This window comes from Echinops telfairi, unplaced genomic scaffold (genome assembly GCF_000313985.2).
Source record: "Echinops telfairi isolate 266 unplaced genomic scaffold, ASM31398v2 ScPeMD7_9;HRSCAF=40, whole genome shotgun sequence".
Lineage (NCBI taxonomy): Eukaryota > Metazoa > Chordata > Mammalia > Afrosoricida > Tenrecidae > Echinops > Echinops telfairi.
This window is the reverse complement of record NW_022103906.1, coordinates 45,979,522-46,005,302: the sequence shown is the minus strand read 5'-3', so window position 1 is coordinate 46,005,302 and position 25,781 is coordinate 45,979,522. Positions and strand designations below refer to the sequence as shown.

The following is a 25,781-nucleotide window of genomic DNA, read 5'->3' as shown; positions in this document are numbered from 1 at the left end:
CCCCCCGCTGTTCTTCCCTTGGTCTCCAAATCCCACCCCCACCCCTACTACAACCAATGCGGTAATAAAAGACAAAGCAGAACAGAAGCAACAAACAGAGCAGGGCAGGAAAAATTACCACCCTGCACCAAGCGGATATATCTCTTTAGCGCATCTGCCTTGACCTCTTCTTTTACAGGCACCACTACTGAAAATAAGCTAGAACAAAAGACATTTCGTTATGCACAGCCATAAAGAACTCTGGGGCAAGCTGCATACATAATTCATGAAGCCGGCAAACCACTATCAGCATCATTTACCCTTTCAATATTTTAAAGGAGTAAAAGGCCAGTAGATATTTATAAGATCTTACTTCTACACCACTCTTCTACATTTAAGAACAAACGGGGAACTTTATCATCCTCAAGAGGGCGTTACTTACAAACACGCGTAAAACTATAGATCTTCCAGGAATTCACTCGGCATCCATGATGAGCGTGGAAATAATCCTGAGAAGCCGGTCACGTCCAATGCCAACATTCATCAGTTCGGCTGAAATCAACCATGAAATCCTTGCTGCTCTCAGTTTTTAAAAGAAACATCTCAGTTGTTTTGTTGGTTGCTTGCTTGTCTCCCCCGTGGTAGTTAAAGGTCAACCTCTCCCACCCACTCACATCACCGGCTATCACTTCCATCGCAGAGGCTGGGTGGCATGCCCAGGGTTCCCCAGCAAAGGAGAGCTTCAGACTCCACACCTCATTCACATCTTGGACGCAGCTTCCTTCATCCTCTTTCACTCCTTAATGCAGCCCGGACTCCATGCTCACTCACTCCATTCAGATACACCTTCCAGGCCGCTGCCCTGACGGATCACACGGTATGTTAAAGATACTACCCCATGTGACCTTTCCACATTTCCCCCAGCACTCTGAAACAAACACACACATCCCACAGACTCTCTACTTTCGCTTTAGACCACTGTTTCGCTATTCTGGTAGAAAGTTTCAGTTGATCCCCCAGGTCAGCTACAGGATATTAGCATGCATGGATATTGACACAAAATGGGAGCTGGACTCCCACTGACTCGGCCAGCCCCCCTTGCAATCACACCTCAATGATGGGGCTGCTTTCAAAAAGCCTTCAACCAGCCACTGAGTCCCCTGGAGACCTTCTATATCCATCTGAACCCCTCCACCTGGTCCCCGAAGGTCTATTTATATCCATATTTACTACCCAGCATAGGCACTGTATGCTCACTTCTTAGCCCTGCTCCCACGGTTCTGCGCTGTCCTGGGGTCGGGACCTCACCCGCCTGGGATGCCTACCCATAACAGATTCTCAGTGTTTATGATTCAGGATTATAGTGCTTCTAGCAGGCATGGGCACATCTCACACACACACACACACACACACACACACACACAATTTCATCTTTCACTCAGACACAATGGACGTGAGTAGCTACAATGTTTCTGAGAGGCCATGCCAGGTGATGAGAAGCGGGTTCTGAAGGGGGACTCCCAGGGCTCTGCCCTGTATGTACTGTGTGGCCCTAGCTGAGCTGAGCCCCCCCATGCTTGGGGGTTTCCTCATCTGCACACACAGGAGAGAGCAGCCAGGGCTAATGCTTACTGGGCACTTACAAGGAGGTCAGAACCACTCTGCACACTGGACGCCTTATCAATTCATTTCATCTTCACAACACCTCCAGGGGCTGGTTTGGAACAAGTTTGAGTGGATTCAGCCCCCTGGTAACTCTGAGTGTGTCGTCATAGAACGGTGCTGCTCCACAGGGCTTTTCAGAAGTAGCCCACCAAGTCTTTCTTCTGCAGCACACCTGGGTAGACCTGAACCTACAAACATGAGGTTAGCAGCTGCACCACCCAGGGGCTCCAGAGAGGCACTTCAGAAGCCCTAGGCTGAGGTCCTGTTAGCATTCCTCCTGGAGGCAGCTTCCTGGAGGTCCACGCCAATGTCCTCCCTCTGATACTATGCAGGGAGAAGGGAGTTAGGACCTCTTTCCCAGATGCAGCCTTAGCAGACAACTAGCAAACTGCCCGGCTCTGTTATCTCTAAAGCCAGGGGCCGTCAAGCCAATTTCAATCCACGCCATCCCACGCTGTCTCAGAAGAACTCCATACCATGGGGTTTCCAACGGCTCATCCTTTTGGAAGTAGGCTGTCAGGTCTTCTGCTGTTCAGAGGGGCCTCTGAACGGACTGGAACCACCAGCCTTTCTGTTAGCAGCCACAAGTTATCACCAGCACACTGACCAGCAGCACCATCGGAGTTTCCTAGCAGCTCTGTGGCTGCTGCTGTTAGTTGCCCTCCAGTTGATCCTGGGCCCTGGAGACGTGGGGGCAGGGGGGTGGGATGTGCAGAGCACGACTGTTTGGTAGGGACTTCCAGGCTGGGACTTGGGAAGCAGACTGCGCACTTCTGGGTGGTTCGAACTGCCCACCTTTCCTTCTAGCGAATAAGCATTTGCACTGTCAGCAAGGGCACTTGCCCTATGTCATCTTCTGAGGAAGCACACAGGCTCCTTGGGATAAAAAAGGTCCACCCTATTCGCTAGACTGAAAATTAGCTAAACTCATGGGGGGCAGAGGGGGAGTCACTGGCAAAAGAAGGAAGAGGAAGTGGAAAGTTATTAGGACTTTAAATAACATGCAGATTTCAAATACTGTGGACTCATCCTCGTAACCCGTGCTTCTGCTCCCGAGAAGGCAGGTGAGTCTGTCTGTGCACAGGTGTGGACGAAGCCACCGGCACACGCTGCTGAATTCCTCAAAAGCAAATATTTGCCTACCACCGAAGAATCGGGGCTCTTCTGCAACAAAGAATAATGCACGCACACATACATGCCCAATGTCTGATTCTATCTCCTAGTTTACAGTCAGTTGTCATTTGAATGGAAACCCCCCACAAACCAACGTGTCGGGCATCACAAGGGCACCCTACGTCAGGAGATTTATGGAGCGTACAAAAGCTCGCCATGCGTACTCCCGCACCGTGGCTCCCTCCGTGTGCAGCAGCGTACAGGAGGCAGTCACCTGTCTGTGGCCAAGCCAGAGAGGGCCAACAGCCTGGGAGTCAGCGAGACGCAGCCATCTGTTTGGGGCAGCTTCTAACGCGGCACCATGTCACACAGACAGGCCTGGACCCATGGACAGTCTTCAAAAGTGGTTAATAAACTCTGTCAGAATGTGCTTGACACAAGGGATGGATGGAGGAATGTGATAAGAGTTGGACGAACCCCCAATAAAATGATTTTTGAAAAAGGAAAGGAAATGTATAGAGAAGAATGATGGCAATATTTGCACAAAGATGTCAGATACAATTGATAAATGGATTGTAACAAGAGTTCTAAGAGCATCCAATAAAATGATTTTTTAAAATAAATAAATAAACTCTGTCAGGCTGCAGGGACACCCAGCCCGACAGCCCGGAAGGCACCTGAAATGACCAAGAAGAGAATGCAGTTCCCTTTGTCATACACAGGTCAAAGGGGGACAGAAAGAAGAAAGCTCTCCGGAACCAACGTGGAGAGGAAGCACTCGGCGCATGTGCTTTTCTCGGGTTGGGAAAAGGACGAACACAGTTGCAGGGGCCTAACCAAGGAAATAAATTCAAAGGAACACCTGCCCCAATCCAGAGTCCAGGAACATCTGGGAACAATAGGAAAGGGGCAGGCGGGGCTGTGCTGCTCCCAACCCTCTGGGGTTGACGTGTCAGCAAAGGGGGCAGATGCGTCCCACAAAGGCGTGGCATCCACTTTGGGTTAGATATTCCAGGCAAGGAAAGGCCTGACTCTCACCAGACCTCGGAGCTGTTTTGGGTATCAACAGCATTCTGGAAAATGCACTTACCGTATATACTTGAGTATAAGCTGATTTTTTTTCCCAGCACATATTTAATGCCGTTTTTTGTGGTAAAATTAGGTGCCTCAGCTGATATTCAGGTTTGCTTATACTCGAGTATATACGCTATCTTTTTGAGGTCTCCTTCATGCAAATGATATGCACCCACCCTCCCAAAGGAAAGCGCTGCCCCCCACCCCCTCTGCACTGGGACATGCTGGTGTGGTTCTCAACCTTCCTAATACCATGACCCTTTAGTACAGTTCCTCATGTGGTGACCTCCCCACAACCATAAAATTATTTTTGTTGCTACTTCATAACTGTCATTTTGCTACTGTTAAGAATCGGGAGACCCGTGAAAGGGTCTTTCGACCCCCAAAGGGTTCGTGACCCACAGATTGAGAACCGCTGGTCCAGAGAATGGCCGTAAGTTTCTCAGCAGTGTGTTCAAGGAAAATGTAGTGAGCACCTTGGCTCCGCGTCGTCTGCATTACTTTCAACATTTAGTACCAGATAACGATGTTAAAGGCCAATGCTTCGATGGGTTACTTTGTTAGCTTTATACAAAATACACAATTAGGTACCTTTGAAGCATAAAAGCAACCATAATAAGATTTAATGGTTGACTGTGTTATTAGGTCAAACATTTTAGTGGGCTGGTTTGGAACCATTCTTTATTCAGCCCACACAGTGGAGCACAGTGGTTCCTTAAATCTCTTCAATGTTACACAGGAGCCCTACTGGCACAATGCATTAATCATTGGGCTGCTAACACACAACCAGCAGTTCAAACCCACTCATTGCTCCTTGGGAGAAAGATAAGGCTCTCTGTTCCCATCAAGAGGAGTTGGCATCTACTTGAAGGTAGTGAGTCTGGTCTCGGATTAGGTATAGGTCCCAGAGCAGGCGAGGTGTGTTTCTGGTGTAGCACACATTAATCACGTACCTAGGCCTAGAAAACTTAATAGTGTGAGGCGCTACTGCAGCGGTTCTCAACCTGTGGGTCTTGACCCCTATAGGGGTCAAACGACCCTTTCACAGGGGTTGCCCAATTGATAACAGCAGCAAAATTACAGTTATGAAGTAGCAACGATAATAATGTTATGGTTGGTGGGGGTGTGTCACCACAACATGAGGAACTGTACTAAAGGGTCATGACATTAGGAGGGTTGAGAACCACTGCTCTAGAGAGTGCTTGCCGATCGAAATGAAAAACGCCACTCTGGCACAGATGAGTTTTCATTAGATGGCAGTTCAAGCAGAATAGCAGAAGCAGTGTTTTGAATCTGAAAAATGAAGTTCACTAACAATTTTTGTTAAGTTCTGACATGGACACAGCATTGTACTGGTCGCCAGTCTTATTTTGATTGGCAGCCAATCTGTTTGTAGACATCTAAGATGTGCAATTATTGCTAGATCTAAACATCACAGCAAATTTAAAATGGGTGAACTAAACTGGGAGTAATTATTCTGAAAACAATCGTATTCCAACGGGCAACACAAAAGCCAATTTAAAAAATACCCTTATTTTCAATAGGAAAAAAAGTTAAACTTTTATAATTCCCAAGCCCTTCTTTAAGTCCCACCATTCTGGCTGGGAGATTTGTGTTTTCTAATTGCATCTCAGCAGTGCTCCAGCACAAAGCGGGATTACGAATTTAAGAGCACTGAATACTTGTCCTTCTGAAACTTGAAGAAGCGGAGTTGTTAATGGGCTCAAAATCTACCAAGGCACCTGCAAAGAACCAAAGATCTGCCAATATACCACTGCCTGACTACACAGTCTGTCCACTGAGAGATACGGCCATAGTCTGTCCACTGAGAGACAAACACACACACACAGAAGGCCTGCTTTGGCTCATAGAAAAAATATGTGAATATATTAATTATATGATCAAATGCACCGGGTATGGTATGATCTCTTTCAGGTTAAAAAACATGCAAATACCTGCTTTCTTTTCCCTGGAAGAAATCACATTTTGCAGAGGAAAGAGAGACCTCATAAAGGGTTAGAGGGAGACAGGCTTCAGATTCTGAGGTTACCATCCAGGCAGGGGGGATTGTTTTTTTAGTGTCGGTGCATGCTATAGGGTGGAAAGATTATGATTCATTGAGTAATTCTGTTAGCGCTCTCTCTGCATTTAGAAAAGTAGCAAAGTCCAATATTTGAGAGCTGAAAGAAATCACAGAGAAAACTACCCATATATGGCACTGAATGGAATTTAAAACTCCAAATGTGTTTAATCAATCAAAAAGGCAAACACACTAGGAAAACAAAAATGCCTTCAGCATGATAGTCAAAAAGGCCTTCAACAGATGAAGTGTTAATACAAAATGATAAGAAAATACTATAATTTAAAAATATGCTAAGATGATGCCCAAAGACATTGTCTGAAAACAAACAAAAGAAGCAATGTAATTAGTCGAAACCCGCAAAGGAAAACACTCACATTCACTAATTAAAAATCTGAACCATCAGGGAGATGTTTTCCACTAAGCTTGAATGCATTTTTAAGTCTGTTTTTGCTGCTAGGAAAACATCTCCAAAAAGATGATGCTCGGCGATCAAATGGGTACCATGTTGCAGATGCCCATGGCTGCTGAAGGAGTGACATGGGTTTGCCCATGCAGGGATGTAGGAGCATCCCCGGTGCAATCTGCATGGAAAGCAATGTAAGTAAACATGGATTGAGCCTTAAGAACATTCTTTGCCTTTGACTCAGCGGGTCCACTTTGGGACTTATTGCCCAAATAGGAACATAGTTTTATAAAGAAATACAGTCACCACAGAGTTACTCATGGCAACAGAAGCCAGAGCAACTGAACACGCAATGGTGAAAATAAACAAAGGTAAAAATGACCCTGCGCTGCTGCTATGCAAGCATTTAAAATTATTCTGCCAATGCCGATAACATGAAGCACTACCAATGGCAGCTCACGTTAAGAAAAACAAATACTGAAAGCATACCATATGATTATCACTACCTATTTTTAAAACCTACGTTTAAAAAAGAACTGAAAAAGAAATATATCCAAATATGTAGAGTGACTGTGTTAGAGATAAGGTATGAGCAATTTCCCTAGGCTTGATATTTCACACATATCTAAATAAACAAGAAAGTGTAATGAGCATAATAAGGTGTTTATAAGTAGAGATCTTAATAGGGATCTCCAATCTTTCTAAGGATCAATCAAACCGGACGGTGCTGAGTGAATTCTATAGCGCTGTGTTCTATAGGGTTTCCTTCCAATGGCTCCTTTTCTCAGAAGTAGATGGCCAGCCTTTCTTCTGAAGCATCTCGGTAAGCTTGAACCTCTAACCTTTCAGTTGTTGACCAAATGCTATTAACAGTTTGCTCCTGCTAGGGATTCCCTTTGTTTTCTCTCCACGAGTTTATCTGAATTCTAGTACAGGTTTAGATGTGTGTGTATTCAGGCACACAGCAGCAACGACAGTGGCATTTCTCAAACTGACCATGTGCCAGCCATGAGTCTCAGGTTCTGTATTAACTCAGCTCACCCTCAGCCCATTCCATGAGAGACACATTATTCTGAGACCCAAATTCAGAAAGCTAACCAGAGGTGGAGCAGGGATTCCCGAGCTAATTTGGTCTTTCACCCCTTTTCAGAAAAAATAAAATAAGTACTCATCACCACCTGGCAACTAAAACTCTTGTAGCCCCACCCCTAGATCATCGCTCTAGTGCCCCCTGTAAGCAGCCCACCTCCGGGGCTCTCGCACATAACCACCATACTTTAATGCTTCCATTCTAAATGGCAGCACGAAGGCCCAAGCATTTCAAGTCCGAGCAAACACAAAGTAAAACTGCAATATCGTGCATGTACTTTCTAGAACTTTAATGGAAATGTACATGAGCCCAGTTTGATTAACTGAAAAGTAAAGGAAAACAAAATGAAAGACAAGAAAACACAGCCACAGCAGCATGGGTCCAAATAAATGAAAGATATCAAACATGAGGTTCCAGGTGTGAAAAGTAACAACAACAACAACAACAACAATCCAGTATTTTCTATCAGTCAGCAGTGTCACAAAAAGCACCAAGTAAAGAGGGTGGAACTTCCATCAGTCTGCAGGAAACGCTCGCTGAGTTATATCCAACTTGGCCAGGATGGCAGGCAGGGCCTGTTATGGTAAGACTTGGAAATCAATGTTCCCGGTGCATTCCTGGGGATTACAGAGGCAGGCTGCTATCTGCCTGTTAGAATAACTCACCCTCCCACCCTCCTTTTCTCCCGCCCTGGAAGAGGGGGTGAGCAAGGGCACGCTTAGACACGCGGAGCTACAGAACAGGTGTTTGCCAGCCCACCAATCACTTGATTACAAACCTGAGCAAATCATTAGGCACCACCCTTCCACTCGCCCAGCCCAGAAATTTAATGTAAATAAAGCTCCTTCCTCATTAAAATTTCTAAATGCTAAATGTTCATGTGCATGGCACTGACTCCCACCCATCACGTGAATTCTTTGGATCTCTGTTTTGATATGAATGCCCTTGCCCACATCTCTGGATAACTCACTGGAATCGCTTGTTACACAGGTGAGACCCAGGGTAGCGCCTGCCTCCAGCCCCTCCCACCAGCAGGACCCAGCATGCCATGCCGGATCCTAGGTCTCCAGCAATGGCCCCGAGCCCTGCCCTGTGTGATGCCAACGGCTGTCTGAGCAGAGGAGGGCGCAGAGCATTGTCTGTGGGTGTAGGAGGCGGTGGGCAGCGCGCTCTGAGAAGTGGAACAGTGAGCAGGGCTGAGTCCCAGAAGGCTGTTAACTCTGGGGAATTAGCTCTGCTAACTTCAAGGCCAAGGATTCAAACCTACCAGCCACTCACGAGGAGGAAGATGAGGCTGCCTCCTCACGTAAAATTTACACACACACACACACACACACACACACACCCCAGAAACCCTATAGAGAGAGCAGCGGGTCTCAACCTGTGGGACGCGACCTCTTTGGAGGGCCAAACGACGCTTTCACAGGGGTCGCCCGATTCCTAACAGTAGCAAAATTACAATTATGAAGTAACATCAAAAATAATTTTATCGGGGGGGGGGGGGGGGGGGGGGGGGGGGTCATCACAACCCGAGGAACTGTATAAAAGGGTCCCAGCATGAGCAAGGTGGAGAACCACTGCTACAGAGGCTCTCTCTGAGTTGGAATCCACCCAAGCCAGTGGGTTTATAGCTTTAGAAAGAACGATGTAATGATCAGTACAATATCCTTATGATAATTAGAGAAAGGGAGTTCCTCGGTGGTGCAAGTGGTTGCTCAGCTCACCCACAGTCTGAAAGCTTGAGTTCAAAAGTGCCTTGGAAGAAAGGGCTGGCCATCTACTTCCTCAAAAACATAGCTATTGAGAGCCCTGTAGAATTTGTTCTCCTCTGCCAGGCATGGGGTTACCAGAAGTCAGAATCATTCAGGGGCAACTTGCATATTAAAGAAAACTGCTGTCAAAAATAAGAATAGTGTCTGGGGTCTTAAAACCTTGTCATAAAGCAAGCAGCCACTTAAGGTGAGGCGTCAACTAATTCCACATGGAAGAAGCACACCAGCCTGTGGTCCAAGGATTGTTACTAATAAAATCTAAAACCGAAGGAGAGAATAGTATCAGAGCTTACATTGTGAACATCCAGTTCACAGAATGTGATGGATGACAGTGAAAACCCAAAACACATAGCGTCCCCACATGGATTAAATTAGCCTTGCTGTCATATAGAGATTATAGTAGAGTCAATTATGGATGATGTCGTTAGGTTAAAATATAATACCTTATCATTTCATCTCCTCCTTTTGACTCATTTTAAAGGTGTTTCCGTTTTTAGTATTTTCTACTTTGTCTTAAGGTTTTCCTATATTTTGTCGAGTCATTGACGGGTTTTTATTTATTTGTTTTGTATGTATGATTATGTTTCATTTCTTATGATTTTCTGTATCAAATCCAAGAGAGGTAGATCTCTAGCGACAATAAATGGACAGGGGCAGAACAGGGGATGATGGGAAATAGGGAGCTTAACCATGAGAATGAAAAGAAAATGTTCTGCAATTGATTGTGGTGCTGAATGGACAAATCTTAATATGAATAAATAATCAAACTGAATGACATGGAAAGTATATGCCAATAAAACTACTTAAAAAATAAGAATCATATCAAAACAATACACCTGAGAAATCAAACAACAGCACCTAAAGAAAATACCATTTTTGTCATTTTATATTTTTCCCTCCTTTCCATTCAAGGGTTTCTTCTAACTCCCCTCTTCTCAGAAGGAAAGCGGGGAGCCATGAAAGGAAGAGTCTTGTTCTGCTCCCTCAAAATTCACAACCACTGTAATATAATACCAAACACAGGGTTAATAGCATATGCTTCATTTTAGGAGTAGGGAGGAGCTAAGAACTTTAACTCTTTAATTCCATAAACGCTGAAACACTAATAATAGGTAATAGCTCAATGAGAGAGTCCTTCAACAGAAAAAGCTGCACGTCGAAGCCATATACCATTTTTCCAATGACAGCACTCAATCTAATTTATTTTGGGTTTGGAGTCCATTCCCTATCAGCTTTGTTGTTCAGAAATGATGGATGACTTCAATCCCTCGTGAAGTAGGAGAAAATCCATAAATGGCGCTGAGAAACGTAAAGATGTCTGGAGAGGAAGCGTTCCCCACCTCCCCCTTAAAATGATTAGTTTGGGAGGTTCATTAAAATCCTCAGATACAACGCATTTTCTCTTTCAAGCGCCCTCTCATGATCTGCCTGGGATTTCTCACAAACGGTCCAAAAAGAAAATCACCAGAGAAGAATGCCCTGGACATTGTTTTCCACCTAACTGTCTATGTCAAGCAAATGCAATGTTTTCCTCAGCAGCACACTTTTCTCCTAGCCTTAAAAGCCCTGCTTTCCTTAGAACCCTGCCTTTTTTCCTAGAAAAAAAAAAAAGAACAGGTTTTTTGTTTTTTTTTTAGTAATTGCTCAAACATGCAAATAATTTCCTCCATGTGTGGTCAGATCCATGTATTAAAGAATCAACAATTACATCAGGCAATATCCCAGAAAACACAGCAGCTCCCCATGGCCAAAATTCACTGCCGAGCCTAACTCCTGGGGCCCCCACATAAGGTTTCCGAGGATTTCCTGTAAACGTGTATGGGAGGAGACAGTCTCATCTTTCTCCCTTAGAGTAGCTGGTGGGTTTGAACCACTGACCTTGTAATTAGCAGTCCAACACATGCCCAACAGTGTCACGTGTCTGTGGCCATTGTGATCCTAGGGTTTTTACTGGCTGATTTCAGGAGTAGATTCTTCAGGCCTTTCTTCCTAGTTCACCTCCTTGGAAACTCTGCTCCAACCTGTTCCACCTCAGAGCAACCGACAAATGTCCGCAGAGACATACATAGTGATGGCTGCAGAAGGGGTGTGCGGGCCAGGAACCAGCCCACGTCTCCAGCAGCAAAGGCAAGACCACCACCATCTAAAACCCTCCTCACTTAAATCACTGCCTCTCCTGGAAGGATAAGTCAGAAAGTTTTGCTATGAAGGCTGTAGTTCACAGGTTTATGAAAAAACATTTTTTTAATGTCTCTGCTACAGAGATGCTCTCTCCTCGCCAGAAGAATGCACTTCAGAGGACAACACTGAAGCTGAAGCTCAGGGAGAGGGACATGACTGATCAGAGCACAGAAGAGCAAATGAAGGGGGAGGAAGAGGGAGTGGAGCACATCCTGGCCCAGCAAGCCCTGATGATGATATCCCTGCTCAGAGCTGCCAATGCACAGAGAGGACCATAGGGCCGGTCCCACTATAAGACACGACATCCCTCACTGACCCATAGCCCAAAGGAGACAACACTGGAGATATAGTGCGGGAATTGTACCCAGTCTGACCTGACCACACGGAGGTAAAACACTAAGGGCATGCAACAGAACAGCAAGGGGAGCAGAGCAAAGAAGTCCTGAGGGAGTACCAAAAATAGACTTTGGGGCCATGGTGTGGCACCCCATCAGACTCAACTGGAAAACACTCCTAAAGATCAACAGACAGACCTTGAACTATTTGCAGGCTTTTCTTTGTTTTGTCATTGGTTTTTTTGTTGTTGTTGTTTTCTTTTGTTGCTTTTTTCTGTTCTGTCTTGTTTTTTGTGCATATTATTATCTCTGCAGGTCTATCTAGATAAGATAGGCAGGATAAACAATCTGGAGGAGAAAACAACGGGACCCAAATGAAGGCTGAGCATGATAGTGGGACAAGAGTAAAGTAAAAGGAAATAGAGGAAAGAGCTAGGAGGCAGAGGGCATTTATAGAGGTCTAAATACAGGCATGTACATATGTAAACATATTTACATATGACGATGGGGAAATAGATCTATGTGCATATATTTGTAGGTTTAGTATTAAGGTAGCAGATGGACAGTGGCCTCTACTCAAGTACACCCTCAATGCTAGAACACTTTGTTCTATTAAACTGGCATTCCATGATGCTCACCTTCCCGACATGATCGCTGAAGACAAAGCAGGTGAATAAGCAAATGTGGTGAAGAAAGCTGATGGTGCCCGGCTATCAAAAGATATAGCATCTGGGGTCTTAAAGACTTGAAGATAAACAAGCGGCCATCTACCTCAAAAGCAACAAAGCCCACATGAAAGAAGGACACCAGCCTGTGTGAGTGATCATGAGGTGTCGATGGGATCAGGCATCAGGCATCAAAGAACAAAAAGTCATATCAATGTGAATGAGGGGGAGCGCAGAGTGGAGACCCAAAGCCCATCTGTAGGCAACTGGACAACCCCTTACAGAAGGGTCACAGGGAGGAGACGAGCCAGTCAGGATGCAGTATAGCACTGATAAGCATACAACTTTCCTCTAGGTCTTTAATGCTTCCTCCCCCCGACTATCATGATCCCAATTCTACCTTACAAATCTGGCTAGACCAGAGGATGTACACTGGTACAGATAAGAACTGGAAACACAGGGAATCCAGGACAGATGAACCCCTCAGGACCAATAATGAGAGTAGCGATACCAGGAAGGTAAGGGGAAAGTGGGGGGAAAAAGGGGGAAACCAATCACAAGAATCTACATATAACCCCCTCCCTGGAGGACGGACAACAGAAAAGTAGGTGAAGGGAGATGTCAGACAGTGTAAGGCATGACAAAATAATAATATTTTATAAATTATCAAGGGTTTGGGAAGGGGGGAATGAGGAGCTGATACCAAGGGCTCAAGTAGAAAGAAAATGTTTTGAGAATGATGATGGCAACAAATGTACAAATGTTCTTGACACAATGGATGGATGTCTGGATTGTGATAAGAATTGTACAAGCCCCCAACACAATGATTGTAAAAAAATTTAAAAAAAAAGAAATGTTCTCTCAGTAATCTACTTATCTTAGGTTCCTTAGGGTGCCTTTAAAAAACACCAAATCAAAGCAGTGGCTCCCCAGGGATCTGCTGGGCCAGTTCAACTCAAAGCAGAGAAGTCAGCTCAGCAGGCTACTTATGGGGACCAGTTTGGGGAGTTCTCCAGCGGTCATCGTTGGGTAACTGTTTTTAAAGAACACAGGCTGATCACGGGAGCCTACGAAGAAGCCTTAAGGAAACTAAAACTGCATTGGCGAGAAAACGTCACGGAGGAACGGTTTCCATCGCAACAAGGCACCTGTCGTCCTACGAGAATTTCATCAGCAAATCCGACCCCTTTCGCCCTACCAGTCTAATGATGCCGCTTTAGGCTTCTGCTTGTCCTCCAACGCACAGAACATGACATTTAAAAGCAGCACAGGCCACGTCTTTCGAGGATGCCCGAACTTCCCTTTTGGCAAACGGCAAAGTGCAGCCTCCCCGCCAGGGAAGGGATAGAGGGCCCACCTTCAGATGGGTACAGACCTAGCTGGAGAGTATGTCAAGAAATAGCTTGACGTTTAGACATTCTAAAAAATATAAAATTAAAAAAGAGGGTTCTATGATTTTTGCAGTTATATATCTATTTTTACTTACCTTCCCCTTAGGTCTTAACTGAACTGGGAGTTCTAGAGGGAGAGAGAAAAAAATAAGTGGCCTTGGCCATATAGGGAGCGGAGTTCTGGAGCGTTGGTTGGTGCAATTGTTCTTTCCCTAATACATGGATTTGACCACACAGGGAGGAAGAAATCATTTGGGGAAAAAACCTGATATTGTTTTTCCTAAAAAAAAAACCTGTTCTAAGAGCAGGGCATTGTGTATTTGCCTCCCTGCATGTCAACTGGCTCATCATCAAATTGCACGTGCCACAGAAAGCCAGAGGGGTAGTGTCCTACTTTCTGTCCTCAGCAACACTACCAAGGTCTCCCCACAACTCGGCCTAGAGGTCCAGAATCAACACGGCACCTCGGCGCCTAGCCTGCAAAGCCTGCACATCTTAAACCATGCCTTGAAAGGAAAGTTGCCAGGGAACCCCAAGTCCACTCGCCCCAGGAATGAGACCATCCACCTAATCTGCTCCTTGCCTCAAGAAGCCTTCGACTCACTAAGCCACCCGGCCAACAAGCGGACTAGCACAGGACACACAGGAACCTCCGAGGAGCGCCTCTCATGCATCTCCCTCCTTGCCTTCCCTAAGCGCCCTCGTGCACACATGGCTTTGGAGAAGAAAGCAGCTGGCACCACATGGGCACCGGGGCTGCCGACCCGTGATACTCTGCCTCTGTATAGAGCCGGCGGTTCCTTCCAGAGGCAGCAGAAACCACTTTCGCCAACCAGCGCATCCGTCCCTCTCCCGTGCCGCTCTTCTCCCAGTCCAACTTCCTCCGCATGCCCTGCCTTCTGAGAATGTGGCGCTCCAGGTCGCAGGGTCCACAAAGTACCAGCACTCCCCAGTTTCAAATTGACGAGGGGAATGTAAGAATCTGTTTTAAGAACCCAGTGCCCCAAATAAAAGTAACTAAAAATGTCCCATCCCCCCTCCCCACAAGTAGTCAGTGTCTGCTGGCAGTGACAGCTGGGTGCTGTTACCCATGCTGCCCTCATAGTACAGAAAGTAAGCAGGGGGTCATTGCCCACACGACAGCCAGCCGAACTTCCAAGGCCTCCCTGGACTCAAACTGGCGACCTGCACCCCGGGCAGAGCTGCTGGAGTAGCATCACCTGGAGGAAAGCAAACCAGCTAGCAGGCAGCACCAAAAATGCCTTCATTCCTATACCCACCCTCCACTCTCCTCACCGTCCACACAGGAGGCCTCGTAGAGAAGCCACAGGGAGGGAGGTTGGCAGGGCTTCGGAGGAAGCAGTGGAGCACAGGCGGCGCGGCAGGGTCACAGAAAGCGAACGTAAGGACAGGCAGCTTCCACAGCCAGCTCCTACACCCCATGAGTAAGCCACCCTGGGAAGCAGCCCCTTGCCCACAGCGCCCCATTTCTGTAAGAGCTGGTGGACACACATCAAGGGCAGGAGTAATGGATCCCAAGAGCACCACGCGGGGTAAATGAACACATGTGGCTGCATGTGCGTGCATACGTACGATAAGGTGTACTTCAAGCAACCCACAAAAACCCACTGATAAGAATGTAATGAATAAAATCCAAATCCAAAGAAGGGAATGGCATCAGAGCTTACACTGTGAACACCTGGTGTGCAGAAGGCTACGGATGACAGTGGAAGCCCCAAATCCATTTGCAGGGTCCCCACGGAGATCAAGCCTCCGGTGAATCCCCTCTGCCCATCGTCCGACAGACAGCACGGAAATCCATTATGGCAGATGAAGTTAGGTCAAAATGTAATACCTTATTATTTGACCTCCCTTTTAAAAGTTGTTTCAGTTTTAAGTATTTTCTGACTTCTTTTCGATTGAGGTTTTTCTGTTTTATCTCATCATGGTTGGGTTTGGGGGTGGGTTGTTTGTTTGTGTTTTGTATGACTTTCTGTATATAAAATCCAGGATAGTAACAAGATTAATAATGACCTAGGGGCATGGCAGGAGAGAATGCTAGGATATGAGGAAGTAACAGCAATGATGCGCAGAGAAAAGGTTCTAAAATCAATTATGGTGACAACTGCACAACTATTCTTAATATGACTTAACAATTAAGTTGCATGATATGCGAAGTACATGCCAATTAAACTATTTAAAAAGAAAAGAAAACCGCTAGTGTTGCGGCCTCACAGCTACCCTATAGGACAGGGTAGAACTGCCCCTGTGGGCTTCCAAGACTGTAACTCTTTCTGGGAGTAGCAAGCCTCATCTTTCTCTTGTGGAGAGGATGGTGGTTTTGAACTGTTGACCTCACAGTCAGCAGCGCAATTTGTAACTCATGACACCATCAGGGCTCCTAGGAGTTAGACTGGACTCCATGGCAGTGAGTTTGGTTTGGAGAGTGATAACCCCACACCGGTTCAGCCCTGGGGTAGACACTGCCCAGGGTGTGCTGGGCCCTCCTCAGAGAAGAGTGATTATCTTACACAGCACAGAGTCCTTGCTTCAAAGACACTCAAGCATTCTGTGGTTTGACATGCCTGCCACTCACTCTAAGTCCTACAGACTGAACAGACAGGAGGCACCAAATGAGGGCAATGCAGACCAAAAGGGGTTTCCCCAGTCCCTCTCCACTGCAGGGAAGGTCACCAGCCTCCAGAGGAAGGTCAAGCAGGCAGCCCGCCACGCAGCGATCAGTTTCACAGACAGAGCAGCTGAATCAGGGAGGACACAGAGCTAGCTGGGCTGACCCCAAGCAGGCCCTACCAGCTGTGCTTTCCAATGGCTTCACACCAGTTCCTTCCAGTTTGACCCCCTGCTAAGAATTCATCTCTCCACTCCAGGTTCACTGAATCAGAATCTATAGTTTAACAAGATCCCCAGATGGTTCTTATGGAAAAAGGTCTGCAGGAATCACCTGCCCAGAACGGAAGTTCTCAGCAAAAGTTCAAACCAGCATGAACTGGTTCAGAGACCCACTACTGGCTGGAAATACTAAAATGCTGCACCCTGGCTACCAGGACCACCAACAGGAAACACGCTAGAGAGGGCACAAGACCAGGTCAGCACCTGCCCCTGGTTTGGAGAGTCTAAATAAAAGTCCAGCTCGGCTCTCTGGGGAGAAGGCAGGCAATGAGTCGATGGAGAAAGCAACCAGAAATGGTGGTCACCGGTTTCACCCTCCCCACCCCTCCCTTTCCGGCCAGCAGAATACAAGTCCCTCACTCCTACAAAGAGAACAGCAGTTTCCCTCAACACATCCTCTCGCCTACTCCTCAAACAGCCCTGTGAAGTACACCCTATAAATGGTCCAGGTGTTAGGACGAAGCAAATCAGTGAGAAAAGACATGGGTGAGGTTTACTGGGGAGGAGGAGTCCGACCTGGGAGCTGCACATTGTTAACTGCTTTGAATCAAATGGATCATAACTGGTTTGTTTTTGTTGGTCTGGGGGGTGGGGGTGGGGGGTTCTTATTGATTTACCTAGATGTTTATTGGAGTTTTTCTGTTTTCTTTTTAACAGCTAAAGATTGGTAGTTCAAATCTACCCAGAGATGCCTCAAAATAAAGGTCTGGCACGTGTAGCACACAGGGTCCCCATGAATCAGCACTGACTGAGGGACAACTAGACCAGACCAGGGAGTAACAGAGCATGCAGAAGAACATAACGAAGACTAACACATGAAAAAGAAAGCTCTCTAGGAAATTCTAAACTATTTGTGTAGGAAAAGAAAGACTGGTCATTCCAGTCTTAAAGAAGAAACGCTTTACTCCCTCCCTGCTATCAAGTTAGGACGCAGTAGAACTGTCCCTGTGCGTTTGTAAGCCTTCAAAGCTTTACAAGAGTACACCACCTCATCTTTCTCCCACAGAGGGCCCGGTAACTTTCAGCAGCCCAGGAGTACCCCACTCCACCACCAGAGCTCCACAGAGGTGCATAGCCATCTGAAAATAATTGAATGTTCCAAAGGCCTCTCTAGTTTTTTTAATTCTATTCTGCACAGTATATCTTGCCATGATTAAGATTTGGATTTTATTTTTATATATGAAACAAAGCCGAGAGTTCAAAGAGGGCTGAACACGAAAAGCCAAGCAGCATCAGTATTAATAAAGCTACACTTAAAGAGATGTTTAATAGCCTTTGAGAAATGCGAAACAATGACTAATTCAGTCCAAACAACTAAGTCAGGCTCAAATTCCAGCCATGCTAGAACTTACATATAATAAGGCAAGAATGTTTGCCTTGCTCTAGTGGCCAAACTGAAGGACCCCTTCAAGGGAAGGGCCCTAACCGAGCTGAGCCGTACCTGGAGCACCACAGGGACGCTCAGGAAGCAGAGAAACAACAAAGCAAGGTTTATCACCAGGAGTGTACCTGGAGTTCTGACAGAGGATGTCAACAACGACAAAGTATTTCTCACCAAAAGCCCTAACACAATTCAGCAAACATCTCAGAGTCTCTCACCAAGCTACAAAGCCTAAGGCTTGGCTCGTGCTGGAGGGAGGCGAAAGCAAGTGAACAAGGAGATAGAGAGATGTAATGACGTAAACAACACCAACAGAGCACAGCTAAGGATGTGAAGTGCTGTCAGAGAGGGACACAGCGTGCTTATGAAATTAAAGACGAACCAGAGGTGCTTGGCTAGGGAGATGCACAAAGGCATCTGGTTCCTGGTTGAAACTGAGCTGAAAGAAAATGTCCACTGATTCAGGTTGCTTCTGGCCATTAAAAATGAACTTTGAGTAACTTAGAGAGCAGTAGATATTTTGTGGGAAAATCACTATTGAAGCAAGCCCAACTCTCGTAATAGGGTACATACTCTTCTAACTTAAACACACACAGCACTCCCTGAGTGGTATTAACAGTTCATTTGCTTGTGAGTTCATCAGAAGGTTGGTGGTTCAAACACACCCAAAGGTGCTCCCAAAGATGGGCCTGGCAATCCACTCCACACCCAAATCGGCCAATGAAAGCCTGGCGGGACACAGCGCTACTCTGACATGGTGAGATCTCCATGAGTCAGAATCGAGTCAATAGCAACTAGGTGAACTATTAGGATCCTGCCCCTGGCCTATGTTCGAGCCGCCGTGCCATACTCAATATAAATACATCGTCCAGCCTCAGAAGTCCTCTTTTTTTCTGATTCATATCCCATATATATATTTTTGAGGTTGACTTTGGATTTTATTCGTGTATAGAGTTGAACAAAATCAAAAATCATTATCACACAAGAAGGAAGTTGCTCTCAGACAAAAGCATAAACCATAAACCAGGCACAGGTTTTCAAGGCTGTGAATGCCAGAGCTTTCTTCCATGGTGCACCTGGGTCAGGTAGAACTGCCAACCTTGCACTTAGTCCAGTGCTTACACCATCCAGGGGCTCCATAGGATAAGTGCAGACTACCAAATTCAAAGGCAGGAGCCCTGGTGGGGGGGCCGGGGTAGTGTGGGACTAACCTCAAGACCTGTAGTGCAAACCCACTAGACACTGGGTGGGAGGAAGCTGCGGCTAAGACGACAGCCTGGGAAACCCTCGGCCGGCTCTCCATGAGTCGGAAACCACCTGTGGCAGTGGGTTTGCCAAATAAAAAAGTAAGAGGAAGGGGAAGAGGAAGGGCAGCCTGGCTCAGAGGCCGGCAGTGCATTCAGTATCTGCAGAAAGCAGACAGAGACCTAACACATTTGACATTGAGCATCCTTCCCTCCTCGTCCTCCTTGATTTCCCCAAAGAACCTCCTTTCCCTCTACTCACTAGACGGAAGGGAAGGCCGGTAAGGAGTCTTTGGCAATGTGGTTACATCTTTACCAAAAAAAAAAAAAAACCTTTGAAAACCAAGTGGTTGGTGGCCGAGGGCTTTCCAAAACATCACATCTTCTGTGAGCCAGAATAAGAGGAGAGAAATCTAGCAGTGCGCTCCCAGGCCAGCCGGGCGGGGGGCTGCTGCAGCCAAAAGATCCAACAGAACAGGGCCAAGTCCACTGCTCCTTTTCGAAAAGGGACTCCTCCGACTTTACCGCGGCTCCGCAGGGGAGGCCTGGTGGTGATGGTGCTCTGCTGCTCACCAAAAGGCTGGCAGTTTGAACGCCCAGCTGCTCAGCGGGAGAAAGGTGTGGCAGTCTGCTTCCGTAACGACTTAGATCCTAGGAAATCCTAGGGGACAGTTGCTATGAATGAATCGGAATCAACTGGACAGCAATGGTTTGGGGTGGTTTGGCTTGGTTCAGTTCGGTTCTGTTCTGTGTAAAACCAAAGGAGGCAGTATTTGCTGTTGACTCATTGCCTGAACGTTGAAAACATATAAATTTCGGGGTTTCCCCTCAACGTATGTGCAGAATCATTACCGTTTACAGGAGAATTGACGCTTCAATAAATGTGAGATAACGTGGCCCATTTTTGAAGTCTCTGAGAAGCAAAATGCCTTCTCAAAAAGACAAAAGGTTACTAATAGACTCCAATGCTCCTGCTGAATGAAAATGTGTGGGAATCCACGAACATACTGCTAATGCACGCTCTGAATGTTCCAAGCTCACCCCGAGCTTTTTAAAAAATCTCAGCTCTTCCCAGATCTCTGAGAAACGTGACAGTCACCAGTAAGTGATGGTTATCACAGAAAAATGTCTAAAGAACCATCTGTACCTTCAACCCTCTCGTCTTAATTCAAAATGTACTGCAGTATTTTCTCTCCCCCACTATCCCGTGCCCTTGGCTCCTGCTAGAAGTGCTACCCTACCCCAAGATCAGGCTCTTCTGACCGTCGGTAAGTATGAAATGTACACTGTGTGGTAAAAGCAACTCGTGGTTTATTCCTATTTAATAAATGAGATCACTCTGCAACTTCCCAGCCACTTGTTTGCATACTGAATAAATAAAAGTAAATCATCCTTATACTCTGGGACACAAGCAGACACACCTCCTTTGGAAGGCAAATAGGCAACAAGTGAGTGGGCTTGTTTCTGTCTCAACACAAAGTTGTGAGTGGAATTTATGGCTAGACACAATCAAAAAGAAAGAGCTGAAATGTTGGCAGGGGGGCCTTTGGGAGGCCCCACAGAGCCCTCAGAATCCCTCTTCACTACTCTTGTTCAAGACCTATTTCTCTCCCTTTGTTGCTAATAACATTAATTCTATTCGTGCTCCCTTTGGGGATGAAGAACTGACTTTTGGGTGCTCCTTCAACAAAGTGACCCTGTGAAAATGTAACTTCACCCACTTCATTCAACTTAACGGCACAATACAGACACATTCTGCTTCCGTGCATAAAAGACAGTGGCAGATATAAAACAAACCGAGAGTCGCTGAGGCGGAGAGGGCAGCAAGATACCAGATGATCAGACAGAATGAATGGTTCAGTTGACTGGTAACTAAATATGGAGTTTATTTACTTGTTTTCCCAGGCTGAAGTGTTCAACTCAGCCTAGATCTAGGGCAACGGAAAGTGGTTACCTTCGGAAATAATTGGTATCCAATGCCCAGATACCATTACGAGCTGCATTTTGTTGGCCCTCAGAAGAGGATAAAGAGCAGAGTGGCATTTCATCACCTCTGAATGTACTCTTGAGATGGGGGGAGGGGAAGGGGAGGGGTTGTCCAGGTGAGAAGCCAGCAATGACACTACCGTTGGGTTTGTGCTTAGGACACTCAGAATGTTGCTGGCCGAGCCTGTTCTGCAAAAACCAGAGACGTGTGACAAGAGATGTGGAAATGCACATGTTTTCAAGTCTTTTCTGTTATCAATTAACCAGGCCTCCAAAATGCCAGACAGCTGGCCCTGGAAGTCTCCCACTCACTGATAAAAGCATTTTCTTTTTGAATTAAAGAAGGAAAACAGAGAGAAAGAGAGCTGGAAAACACTTCCCAGAAGAGAGAACTCCTGTCAGCTTTTTGTCTGCTCAGTCAGAAAGCTCCATTCTCTAAACACTGCCACAAAGACAGCCCTACAGACTTCTGGGGAAAAACCTCAAAATGACCAGGAAATACCCAAGGAAATCCCCCCAAGCGATGTAAGTCATCCACCGTCCTGGCCTTGGCGCACACTGCGTGATGCAGCAATCTCAGCACTGAGCCAGGCCTTATGGGCGGAACGGCTGTCTTCCCTCCATCACACACCCAGATTACAAAGCAGCCTTCTCTGGAATTTCTTAGGAAGAGTGAGTGACCGTTTTTTACTTAAGAATTACACTGACTTGAAAAACCAAAGAATATAACTCAAAACCAAATTCACTGTCAGTGGGTCGATTACAATTCACTGTGATCCCAAAGGACTGAGTAGAACTGACCCCTGTGGGTTTTTGAGACTGGACTGCTTCACCGGCCCAGAAAGCCTTGTAACACTTTGCAGGAGCAGAAAAGCGGCTGGTGGTTTAGAACTGCTGACCTTGCCTTTTGCAGCTCAATACGTAACCACTATGCCACCAGGGCTCCTCAAATATAAAACACACTTAAAGCTCAAAGTACCCCTCAGAGGAGGCCACCATGAGACACCATTCGGAGTCTGTTTTGCCCCCTGGAAGTTCCTTTCCATGCAAAATGGGCTACATCGGAGAGGGAAATGGAAATGCAGCCTGGTCTGAGTCCTCCAATTAGGGAAGTACAGAAAGTGCAACTAATTCATACTGCTTACACACTTAAATGTGACTACATTTCAGACTGCTCACACACCTACTCTCCTCCCATCGCTCCCCAAACTTCCTGTGTCTACCAGGAAAACCTTTCCTGGGAAACCGGTGAGGTTCAGTCAATGTTCTGCCAAGCGAAAAGCAAATTACCTTCATGAATACACCTTAAAGGACCCAACAGAAGGTGTCCCTCTTCCAGACTTACCTGGAAAAGCATGTGGATTGGGCGACCCTCTCTTAAGGCACTTAGAACAGAGGATGTGCACGGTGTAGTGCAGTCCAGGCCATTCCTGAAGTAGGACATTCAGTTCCTCGACCAAGGGGGTTATGGCTTGCCACGCTGTCCAGATATTTGGTAATGATGCATGGCTGGCAATAGACAGAGTGTCTGGCTGCAAGACCCCCTTGGCAGGTCTGTAACTCACAACGACAGGAACTTTTCCTCTGTATGCAAAGATCTGAAATTTACCATCTGACCTGTGCACCACGTGACTGTTGATCTGGACACTGTAGCGCGCAAACAACCCAGGTGGAAAGGTAAAGGGAAAACTATATTCGATCTGCAACTGCTCGGCCACAAAAGATTGCCCGGCCAAGTTGGTCCCATTGATCCAGGCCTCTGCATGGGGGACCTCGTTCTGCACATAGCATGGAAACTTGTACCAGGCCATGGATCCATTCAAAGGCTTGCCCCTAGGCTTATTGAGGCAGTAACAGAGTCCCATCTTCTCTAGTAGCTCCAGCAGCAGCTGCAAGTCCTGCTGGGCTTGGACATGAGGCTTCAGCAGCAACCGAATGACATGGGCCGGCAGGAGTCCATGCAACAGAAAGCCCTCCACATAATGATGGAGCTGCGTGGCCCTGAGCAGGTCCGGGCTTGGGGCTGGCAGTGCCATCAGCAAGGAGCTTTCTGCATCCACCTCGCCATCTCCGCTGGTCCCTAGGAGCAGCTTATGCAGCAGTAATGTGGCATCCCGCTGGAAGAACACATTGAGGATGTCAATGAGGCGAGTGAGGTTATGGAAGACATGCTCCTTGAGGGCTGGGCTGTCCTCAAAGTAGAGCAGTTTGCCGCTCTCGTGCAGATAGGAGAGGGCACTCTGCAGCCGGTCCTCCGTCAGACCGGCCTGCAGGCCCAGGCGAGCCGAGTCCCACCAGCTCAGCCAAAGTCGCTGTGCCTGAGGCGGCTGGAAGTGCAGTTCCTCCAGCACCTGCCAAGATCGGGGCAGAACTCTGTGTAAGTTCGGGAAGATGTCCCGGTGCTCAGCCACCGAGAGGAGCTTGTCCCGCAGGCGCTGCAACTGGCGGGGGTCCCTGCAACTAACAGGTAACACCGGGGAGAGGATCTGCAGCCGGTGGTTGAGCAGATACTGGAAATGGGCCTTGCGTCGCCGGAGGTTCTTGTCCGAAACGCCGTAGTAGGCTGCGTGGGGGCTGGCAGAGCGCAGCTCAAAGTCGTGGGCCAGTGCCTCGTCCACGACCTGGGCCAGGTGGCTGAGCCCCTCGGCGTCGTGCTTCTCCTGCAGGGCGATCTGGCGGTGAATGTCCAGGCACTTCTCCTCCAGCTCCCGCTCCCCGCACAGGTCCGCGTGCGTGCCCACGATACACACCACGGCGTGCGGCACCCGGGCCCCCACCCGATGCAAGAAGGAGCCCACCGTGGTGGGAAAGCAGCGCGGCTCGTAAGTCGCCAAGTTGACTACGAGCACATAGAGCGCCCCCGGGGAGAGGAAGAAGGGCTGGATCACCTCGTAGCTCTCGTCGCCAGCTAAGTCATACACGATGAAGCGCAGCCCCCGCGAGGCGTCGGCTGTCCAGCTGGTCACCTCGATGCCCTTGCTCATGGCGGAAGGTGACGGTGGGTAACTCTTCTCCTTGTCTCCTCCGCCCTGGCTTCCCTCCACCCTCTCCTCAGTGAGGCAATGGCGGAGCAAGGTCTTTCCCGCAGCCTTGTGGCCCATCAGGAGCAGCTTCAGACGGGGCTGCACCGCTGGCTGGGAATGCGCCAGCTCCTTCTGGTAGGCTGCGATATAGGGGATGCCCTTCATACAGACCTCGTAGGGGGGCTGAATCAGTGGGTTGTCCTTGATCTTCCACAGGCCCACCCGGGAGAGCTGTCCGAAGTTGTCTGGCAGCACAGCGATCTGGTTCCCTTGCAGCACCAGCTCCTCCAGGCCAGTCAGTTCCACAATGGTGTCGGGCAGGTAGCGGATCCGGTTATTATCCAGCCACAGCGTGAGAAGGCGGCCCAGGCCCGAGATCAGGGGTGGCACTGAGGTGAGCTGGTTGCGACTCAGGTAGAGTTCCTCCAGACCAGCCAGCGGCAGCAGTGCGGCAGGGAACTCCTCAAAGAGGTTGGAAGAGAGGTTGAGCATTTTGAGCCTTTGCAGGCGGCTGAACTGGGCGGGCAGAGCCTGCAGCCCGTTGTTGTCTAGCATGAGGCTCTCCAGGCTGGCCAGCTCGCACAAGCCGCTGGGCAGAGTGCCAAGCTCAGCCCCGCTCAGCCAGAGGATCTTCAGGGCGCTCAGAACACTGATATCCTCAGGTAGGCCCCGGAGCCGGTTGCTGGACACGTCTAGCTCCTCCAGGGCCACCAGCTGCAGCAGCTGCTGGGGAAAGGCAGTAAGCTGGTTGTGGTCCACGTCCAGCGTGCGCAGACGATGGAGGCAAGCCAGGGAGTCCGGCAGGTGCCCCAGCCGGTTAAAGCTGACGTCCAGCTCCTCCAGGTGGGCGAGGGCGCCCAGCTGGGCGGGCAGGGAGGGCAGCCGGTTGTGGCTGAGGTTGAGCTTGCGCAGCTCCTTCAGGGCACCCACCACCTCCGCGCCCAGGGTGGTCAGCCGATTGTGGCTCACGTCCAGCTCGGTGAGGTGGTGGCCCAGCTCGGCCACCGCCGGGGGCAGCCGGCCGAAGCGGTTTCTGCGCAGGACCAGGACGCGCAGGCTGCCCAGCGCCGACCCCAGCCCTTCGGGCACCTCCTCCAGGCCGTTGTTCCCCAGGTTCAGCACCTCAATGTCCCCGATGTTGGCTGGCAGCACAAGCTGGGGGGCGTCGGGGGACTCCAGCTGGTCGGCGCCCGCCCCGGGGCATCCCCCGGCCACAGTGAGGGTGAGCTGGCGCAGGTTGCTCCGCAGCTTCCTGGCTCGCAGGGCGGCGTCCCGCCACAGCCTCACCGTCTTCAGGTTCCCACTGTCCTTCCCAGCCATGGCGGGGCTGTGGGCCGACACCCTGGAGCTGGGCGCGGGAGCCCGCAGCTACATGCCGCGCCCGGCTCCCGGGCCCTGGGGCTCCGGCTCCTCCTTGCCCACCAGTCCTCGGCTGCCAGCGGCTGTGGGTCCTAGCGCAGCCAGCGGCCGGGCGCCCGCAGCTGGG

The 25,781-nt window shown here is 48.3% G+C and overlaps 1 protein-coding gene across 2 annotated transcripts in view; it reads right to left on the bottom strand.

Moving 5' to 3' along the window:
- The window catches only part of MFHAS1 (multifunctional ROCO family signaling regulator 1), a 114,986-nt gene extending 89,312 nt beyond the window's left edge, over positions 1-25,674 (bottom strand). For both annotated transcript variants that reach the window (XM_004696187.4, XM_045286971.1), the window contains exon 1: positions 22,618-25,674. In XM_004696187.4, the coding sequence (XP_004696244.1) occupies positions 22,618-25,615 (2,998 nt within the window). In that variant the 5' untranslated portion in view covers positions 25,616-25,674. The remainder of the gene's footprint in view (positions 1-22,617) is intronic.
- Positions 25,675-25,781: the final 107 nt, after the last annotated feature.